This window comes from Lactuca serriola, chromosome 7 (assembly GCF_051521515.1).
Source record: "Lactuca serriola cultivar US96UC23 chromosome 7, Lser_US96UC23_V15, whole genome shotgun sequence".
NCBI lineage: Eukaryota > Viridiplantae > Streptophyta > Magnoliopsida > Asterales > Asteraceae > Lactuca > Lactuca serriola.
In genome coordinates this window covers 27,448,979-27,458,202 of record NC_136414.1, presented here as the reverse complement: position 1 = coordinate 27,458,202, position 9,224 = coordinate 27,448,979, and the positions used below count along the sequence as shown (strand labels likewise).

Here is a 9,224-nt window from a genome sequence, read left to right as displayed (position 1 = left end):
TAAATCCTATTACAATGATAATTGGGCTGCAGCCCCGAGTAATGAAACACTTTCAAAACCGGGTGTTACATTTATCTAAAGAATCCAAAAACCTTATATATAAATAACGCGTCATTTTTGAATTAAAATTCTTAACCATAATCTTACTCATTTAATTTTTTTGTCATGTCATGTTAACCCCTTTAATTAAATTGATACCGAAACCTGTTTATTTCGTATCAAATTCATGTCGATTTAGTTTTTGCAACCTATGACATTGGCTGATTGTGCAAAAATTTATAAGCACAAGGACGAAATTGATATAAATTGAAAACTTGATTTTATTTGTTTATTATAAATATAAAAATGGCTTTACTTTAAAAAAAATGACTGGAGGGGCATGAAAGTAATTTGGACTCTCTGTGTCCCTCCTTCTCTTCCCCACAGAAGCGGAATACTCTCTTCTTCCTGTTCGCACCCTCAAAAGGTTCAAACATCAGCGAAATTGCAGATAAAGTCGTTAAATTAACTTCGTAACGTTGATCGAGAGCTATCCTGGAGTACGCTCTGTTTTCAATTCGTTTCCATTGGTAATCTTAATATCTTTCGCTGGTCTTCTCATCCCGGTTTGCGCTTATTATGATCAATTGTAGTTTCCCAATTCTTTTTCTCGTTTTTTTTTCTTGGTATACCGGTTCTTGCAGACACTAAGTTTGGATTTCTTACTTTAACTGTCTCTGAATTGATTCCTTTGTGTTGAGTAATAAGAGGAATTGAGGTAATTAGTCATCTAGGGTTTTTCATTGATTAAGCTTGGAGAAAGGTCGTTTCATCCCAGTTCTCTCTTAATATCATCAATCGTGGTTCCCCGTTCGTTCTGTGATGAATTTTTGTTTATATACTAAGTTGGGTTTTCTTGATTTGGATCTTTGAATATCTTAGTTTTGTATCGGGTTAGGTGTAAGTAAGTTAAGGGGGAGTTTTACCTTATAGCTTATGGTATCTCTGGATTGTTTTTATGCAGGTTAATCTAGGCACATGTTTTAGTACAATCTATATTTGCTTTGAATTCTATTCAATAATTATAATGGAAATTATAATGAATCATACTGCTGAGGATAATACTGGAATCCCTGATGATTTACGTTGCAAGAGATCAGATGGTAAACAATGGAGATGCCATGCCATGTCCATGCCAGACAAAACAGTATGTGAAAAACACTACATTCAAGCAAAGAAAAGAGCTGCAAATTCTGCAATGAGAGCCAGTCTCAAGAAAGCAAAGAGGAAATCTGTAGGTGAAAGTGACAGTTATTTAGAGAGTAAAAGTGATGACATGGATTCACCTCTCGTTGAATACCAGTTTTTAGCCTCGGGTAAAAACAAGGAAAAGTTATCAAAGAAGCTGATTAGTTATTCACCTGAAACACCTTCCTTCAAGAATTCATCTGTTCATATTTCTTCAAAATCAAATGATGATCCACAAAGAGATATGGCAGAGTCTGAAGAAACACCAAGGGCTTACAGGACACCATCTTCTGTTGCTGATTCATCAAAGAGCAGATCTGAGAAGATGCATGCTATGCCAGTAAGTAGTATCCTACTTCCATTTCTTTCTTTCTATTACAACATTGTAATCCACCCAACCCAATCATATCAATACTAAATAGTAAATACTAATGCTATAATTGAATAGATTCTCAAACTTTTTAAAAGTACAATGCCTTAATAATTGAAAAGTTGAAATCACAACGAAAAAAGTACTTTCTTTTGTCATACTTTTTGAAGTATAGGCTCATTTTCAGGAAACTTCTGGTGGGAGTTCAGAATCATCTGAGGATACAGGGGGGCAAATTTGTCATCAGTGCAGGCGTGATGACACAGAGAGGATTGTATGGTGTCTTAAATGTGATAGAAGAGGATATTGTGATGAATGTATCACTGCATGGTAAGATTGACTGTATTTTAAAAGGGTATCACTATTACATTACATTGAGTTACAGTTTACTCAGATTTTCCTCTTTCTTTCAGGTATCCTGACATTCCAGTTGAAGAAGCTCATAGAATTTGTCCTGCATGTCGAGGTTGCTGTAACTGTAAAATTTGTTTACGGGGTGATAATATGATAAAGGTAATTCATTTCTGTGGACAAGATCAGAAAAAAAAAATAGGGTTATATGCAAGAAATATCAGTGTACTTTCATTGATTTGTTTGTTGTTATATCTTGCATTTATCTTGAGATTTGTCTATATTATAATATTTTTTTATGTGTTGTAGGGAAAAATACGGGAAATACCTGCCCAAGAGAAGCTGGAACATCTTTTTTGTCTTTTGTCTTCAGTGCTTCCTGTAATTAAGCAGATCCATTTTGAACAATGCTCTGAATTAGAAATAGAAAGAAAGCTTCGAGGTTAGATAATTTTCAAGATTGAAACTTCATATATCGAGTCATATAATTTAATCTTTTTTTTTTTTTTTTTTTTTTTTTTTTTTTTAATTTTTTTATATATGAAGATAATTTATTTTGGTTTATATTTGCTTCAGGAAACAGAATCGACCTTCCCAGGACAAAGTTAAATGCAGATGAGCAAATGTGTTGGTAATGTTAGATTTTTCAAAGTATAGTGTACAAATAAGTAAATAAATAAAAATAAAAAATATCTCATTTTTAAATGTTCTATTGCAGTGACTTCTGCAGAATACCAATAATTGATTATCATCGCCACTGTGGTAATTGCTCATATGATATATGCCTCAGATGCTGCCAAGATGTCAGAAAAGCATCAAAAGAAGTGAGTAGAAATATTCAAAGTAATGGAGGAAATGAAGATTCCGATTCTACCCTTGAAAAGTTATCAAAACAAAAGATGAGATTATCCAATAAGCTTTGTGATTGGAAGGCCAACTCTGATGGGAGTGTTCCATGCCCACCAAAAGAACATGGTGGTTGTGGTCATTCACCCTTGATGTTAAAACGTATTTTTAAAATGAATTGGGTTGCAAAGCTTGTGAAAAATGTTGATGAAATGGTTAGTGGGTGTAAAATGTACGAAAATACCCTCCCAAAGATAGATGGGTTCTGTCAAGATATAAAAAATCAAGGGATTAGTGAGTTCAGAAGGAATTGGGTCAATGGTGAACCTGTTATAATAAAGGACATTTGTGATGAGTCATCAATGTTAGGGTGGGACCCTATGGTGATGTGGAAAGGAATCCAAGATACAAATGATGAAAAGATGAAGGATGATAATAGAACTGTGAAAGCTGTAGATTGTTTACACCGATTTGAGGTAGTTTTTCCATTTTAAACTCCAAATAAATGCCCTAGAAAGTTTGTCTGTGCAAAAAACGTTAATGCCCTTCTTATCCTCTCCCCAAGATTAGATTACATACATTTCTTTCTATAAATATAAAGTAGTGACATGCACATATGTTTTGTGTATATTATTATTTGATTTGATGCCAGATAGATATTGAGCTTGGAGAATTTATCAGAGGATACTCGGAGGGGCGAATAGGGAAAAATGGTGAACCAGAAATGTTAATTTTGAAAAACTGGCCTTCGCCTAGTGCATCTGAAGAGTTTTTATTGTACCAGAGATCCGAGTTTATTACCAAACTGCCATTGCTGGAGTACATTCATTCCAAGTGGGGCCTACTGAATCTTGCTGCAAAATTACCTCATTACTCTTTGCAAAACGATGTGGGGCCCAAAATCTTGATTTCTTATGGAATGTATGATGAAAAAAGTCAAGGTGAAGGTGATTCGGTCAACATGCTTCGTTTTAATATGCGTGATGTGGTGTACCTATTGGTTCATACATGTGAAGTAAATGTAAATAGGAATAATAATAATAATGAGGACTTGATTATTGATTCAATTGAAGATGAGAAAACTCTTAAATGTGAAGATTTGAATGGAACTAGTGAAGAGACGAGTCGTCCAGGGGCAATTTGGGACATTTACAGGCGTGAGGATGTTCCAAAGCTCATCGAGTATATGAGACTTCATTGGAATGAATTTGGTGTCTCTGACCACAACATCATGGATGATGATTCTGTAAGGGCCTGTTTCCTTCTTTTTTCCTCCCAACTTTGTGAAATTGGAATGTAAGGGTAAAATGGTCATTTAGTCTCATTCACATAGAATCTTCAATCTAGAAAAGAAACAGACCTTACTATAAACATTCTGTTCACACAAACATTCAGACACTTTACCCATACAGGATGTAATTTGTTGTTTGGAATGCAGGGGTAAAATGGTCATTTAATACGAAACTCTCAATTATGATTTCACTTTTTTGTATAAGTTAGGCGGCTTGTGAACAGGATGTATATATATATCTATTTTAATAAATGAGTTGATTTATGTTAGGTACCACGACCTCTTCATGAAGGAGTGATATATCTGAATAGTCATCATAAAAAGAAATTAAAAGAAGAATTTGGTAAGTTTTATATTTATGTTGCTTTTTAGTTTTTTATTGTAGAAATTTATGTGAATTTATTTTTTTATTTATCAGGTGTAGAGGCATGGTCATTTGAGCAGCATTTAGGGGTTGCTGTATTTATCCCAGCTGGATGTCCTTTTCAAGTGAGGAATCTTCAGGTGAGTTTAATGTCCTTTTCTCAGACAAATGAACAAAATAAAAATTGATTTTTTTTTTAACAAATAAAATTATAAAAACTGATAATTGAGTTGTGTTGACTTTTTGCAGTCAACTGTTGAGTTAGGGCTTGATTTCCTCTTCCCTGAAAGTCTAGCAGAAGCTGTAAGATTAGGTGCAGAGATTCGTGAACTTCCTAATGACCATGATGCAAAGCTTCAAATTTTAGAGGTCAAACATCTTTTTTTTTCCCATTATACCCTTGGTGTTTTCACTATTTACCTTTTTTTTTTTAATTATTGATTGATTGTAGGTTGGAAAGATTTCACTTTATGCAGCAAGTTCATCAATTAAGGAAGTTCAAAAACTGGTGTTGGATCCAAAGTAAGACACCCAGATGAGAATCTCTTTTATTTTTTATTTTTTAATTAATGTTTCTACTTTTTTCTTTTTAATGCTTTACAGCAGAATTCCATATTATCTAATAATCAGAAAATCAGGGCTTTATTAGCTTTTACAGTTTATTTAGTGTCTATGTGGGGCTTATCACTTTTTCATAAAGGGGAAAAGATAATAAGAATATGCATATAATTTAATACAATTCTTTAATTTCCTTAATTTTGGTGGGCCCCATTTCCCAAAGTGTTGCAATTTATATCTCTGATGATTTTTTTTTTCTGGTGCAGACTTGGTGCTGAGCTGGCTTTTGAAGATCCAAATTTAACAGAATTGGTTTCAATGAATCTTGAGAAGATGACTAAACAACGACAGGTTGCCTGTGCTTGAAATATATATTAGATTATATAAAAACTGTGTTATGGCCTCTTTTCACATGATTTATAACAAGCTTTATTCTTATAAAATATAAGGTTATTTTTTTTTTTAAATAGTAAACTTGAATTTACTGTAATAGGCTTAGATAGTATATATATATTATGTTTTGGCGTGCATGAGACTCGGATAATATGACAAAAATTGCAACCAACATTTAACTTTCTCTTAATTAGATTCAAAACATATCAGTTATGATATAAAAGTGCACATTCATCAATAAGGGATCATAATTAACACAATTCTTAGCATTCATGTCAAATGTGTTGCCCTTAGCTATCTATAATAACAACTAAACGATCAACATTTAGTTGTATCATCTGTTGGCTAGTTTCATCTACACCAATTCACTTTCTTAATCAATACTTACACATCATACAATAAAATATCATTTCTTGAGGTTTGTTAAATGATGTTTAAACATCTAAGCTTCATTTCTAGCATGATCTTGCACATGCAAAAACTAATTCAGATAACCTTCCAACAAAACCCTAGTTTCATATAAATTCAAACGAAAACTACACTAGGTATCAACATCTTACATTTAAGCTTTTGCTGTAAGAATCTTGCTGAATGAAGGAAAAGTGCTCGGTCCATGTACATAAACAGTTTGGTAAAAACATGACACACACAAATATATATATATATATATATATATATATATATATATATATATATATATATATATATATATATATATATATATTATCTTTTTCTTATTACAAAATATTTTATGGTTTCTAGTTAATAAATGTGGTCGGGCGATGGGTATGAGATGGCTTTTGATGACCACATGTGCCGGTGGGTTTGATTCCATGTGGGGATTTAGGTTCAATGTATGTTTGGTGAGTAAATCATTATGAATGTTTTAGTGTTTCATTGATAACAAAAAATAAACGTACATACAAACAAAATCACATGAGATTTAGTTAAAAGCAATATTAAAAAATATATGAAACAATTTCTGTTTTATGAATGACTAGTAATGGTGCCAAATAACACTTTTATATTAGGTTTATGTTTGACAAAAAAATAAAAATAAAAATAAAAACAAAAAACAAAAATAAAAAAGGAAAAAAAGAAAAAGAAAAACAGCAATATAGCTGATAAAATCTAGAAGCTCGAAATAGTAAAGATCGTATTCTAAAACAATTTTTTTCTCTAATTTAATTTTTTTTAAACATAAGTCAACAATAATTAAAAACTTCCTCTTTAAATCGATTATAACTTATATATCACTAACAAATAGTGACAAGTTCAACATCCATTCGATAATTGGAAAACTCATTTCTTGAAGTCGACTCTACATGCTCAAATAATTTGAATTTTCTATAAGAATTGTATTAAATAAAGTAAGTTCTATTTAAACTCAGCCAAAAAATATTAACATGTATATACATCTCTAAAACTCCATAAAAATTTAGATTAAAAGCTTATAAAATATGACTCGACTCATTATACGTTTTAAGTTCATTTATGGATCCAAAAGTTTCAAGTTAATATGAAGGCTAATTTGGGTCAAATAAAAAAATTTGAGCGTTTAAAGGGCCAAACTTGTCAAATATAGGAACTTGAGTTTGACTTTGACTTATCTAGGCTTGGGTCAAAAAATATTGAGTTATTTTATGTTAGGGTTAGCCAAAGGGGGAAATATTGAATTAAACGTCCAAACATATTTTCCCTCTTAACTCAAAGTTTTGGAAGCTTGGAGAGACTTAAGGAAGGTTTGAGAAAATATTTGTAACATCCTGAAATTCAGGTACAACTATTTAACCCTTCTTCTTTGTCAAGTTGTCAAGATTAGCCCTTGAGTGGGAATGTGTTGCAAATGAATACGCTGGGCGTACTGGAGAGTACGCTGCGCGTACTCATGCACTTAAGTTGGACGCGGACTCGCCTAGGTACGCTGGGTGTAGCGGGCCCAGATGCAAACCCTAATTTAAGGCTTGTGCACTATAAAAGGAATGCTAAGGCCTTATCCTCAGCCACCATTTCAGAGAGTGAAACCCTAAGAGAGCATTTCCTTCGTCCTAAAGCTTGTGTGTGAGTATTTTGAGCTAAAGGTGCCTTTGTGTGTTAGTGAAGAAGGAGGAGAAGAGCTTGTGGAGGCTAGGGTTTGAAGTTCCAGCTTGGATCTGAGTTCTTCAGAGGAAGGAGCTTCACTTTGAGGTAAAAAGCTTAGAACTTTCCTCATTATTTTGGTTTGGTGTTTTATGGTCCATTTCTAGGGTTTAAGTCCCAAAGGTGGAGACTTTATGAGCAAGAGGGGCTCCATGGACCTAGATCTGTCCCATTTCAGTGTTATGTGTGATATTGATCCATAAAAATCCCATCTTGGTCGTTGTTATGGTGTCATGCTTGAGTTATGAGCTTTAGAGTGTTGAAAGTGGAGAGATTTGGGTGTTGGTGACTCTCACAGCCATGCAAAGGCTTAAAGCCACCAACTTTATGGATTAAGAGGCTTAGGGGTGGTCAAATCTGAAATTTGGTCGTGGGTCTTAACTGTTTAAGACCCCAAAAGCTAAGGATTCTGAAACTGGGAGTTACACGGGGCGTAATCCCAGTACACGCAAGTAGGGGGTCGCGTTCCTCGTTTCTGTGAGGTTGCCGGGTACGCCCAACGTACAGGTTTGGTACGCGCAGCGTAATCCGGAGAGTTGACTATTGGTTGAGTTTTAGGGTTTGGTCAATGTTAGGGCCTTTGAGCCTCGAGAGGGGTAAAATGGTCTTTTACCCTTCTGAGAGTGCTAAGAGAGGGATCTAGTCTAGCCTTGGGGGTTGTATTGATTAGAGTGCTTATTCCATGTGATTAGGCGGAGGCTAGACCAGATTTTACCGAGTTCGAGATTACCGAGTTACCCGATGTGAGTCTTCTCACTATATTGTACCTGGAAGGGTACCTATGTGTGACCAGAAGGTCTTATATGCTATGAGATGTATGTGCTATATGTCGATATGTGATATGTATGCGTTATGTATGATATGTATGATGAGGACCGGAAGGTCAAGATGATATGGACCGGAAGGTCAAGGGGACATGGACCGGAAGGTCAGGAGGTTACGGACCGGAAGGTCGATATGGTTAGGGCCGGAAGGTCTACCGGGATTCGGGACGGAAGTCCCCTGAGACACTTGGATCGGAGGGTCCCACAGAGTTATGGCCTGGAAAGGCATATGTGTTGTATGTGGTATTTTGGGGAACTCACTAAGCATTTATGCTTACAGTTGTTGTGTTGTGTGTTTCAGGTACTAGCGTGGACCGTGGGAAGGCGTCAGCATGATCCGTACACACTGAGAGGATTTATGTATTTGAGATCTTTTGAGATTTTGGGATTTGTTTATTATGATGACGTTGGATACAGTTGTTGGATATTGTTTTTGGTGATTGAAAATATGATTTAAAAATGAAAAATTGTTTTGAAAATTTCGTCGTTACAAGTTGGTATCAGAGCCTTGGTTTGAGGGATTCGGGTGCAACTTCGGATGTATCTGAACTCAAACTGAGGATTTGAGAAAGTTTTTCATAAATAAACAATTTTTCTAAGAGAGTAAAGGATTTTGGAAAAAGGCAGACCGGAGCAGTGTGTACGATCAGTCAGCGTCCGAACGGTGATTTCCCAAAATACCCTTACATTATGTGTTATGAGATATGTTATGATATGATATGCATGCTAGAGTAGGCTAGGTATTCATATTAAGACTAGAGTGGCCTGATTTGTGATGCGTTAGCCTAGGAAGATTTCTGCTGCTATTAGATGCTTGAGAGTGAGTAGGTAGCAGTGAGGAGCTTATGAGAGGTTTACCGA

The 9,224-nt window shown here is 34.6% G+C and overlaps 1 protein-coding gene across 1 annotated transcript; it reads left to right on the top strand.

Moving 5' to 3' along the window:
• Positions 1-380: 380 nt before the first annotated feature.
• Positions 381-5,537, top strand: LOC145061535 (JmjC domain protein JMJ24). The gene is made up of 13 exons (XM_079009047.1): positions 381-569; positions 1,004-1,567; positions 1,785-1,927; positions 2,011-2,110; positions 2,258-2,390; positions 2,525-2,579; positions 2,667-3,270; positions 3,447-4,040; positions 4,356-4,428; positions 4,504-4,589; positions 4,699-4,818; positions 4,901-4,971; positions 5,274-5,537. Exons 2-13 carry the CDS (start codon positions 1,067-1,069, stop codon positions 5,371-5,373), a joined length of 2,580 nt encoding a protein of 859 aa, XP_078865173.1. The 5' UTR covers positions 381-569; positions 1,004-1,066; the 3' UTR covers positions 5,374-5,537.
• Positions 5,538-9,224: the final 3,687 nt, after the last annotated feature.

Bases quoted from the DNA above. Each gene is read 5' to 3' on its own strand.
- LOC145061535 (XM_079009047.1), top strand. From the start codon at position 1,067: ATGGAAATTATAATGAATCATACTGCTGAGGATAATACTGGAATCCCT. The intron at 1,928-2,010 runs GTAAGATTGACT...TCTTTCTTTCAG, and splicing joins GATGAATGTATCACTGCATG to GTATCCTGACATTCCAGTTG. The intron at 2,391-2,524 runs GTTAGATAATTT...TATTTGCTTCAG, and splicing joins AATAGAAAGAAAGCTTCGAG to GAAACAGAATCGACCTTCCC.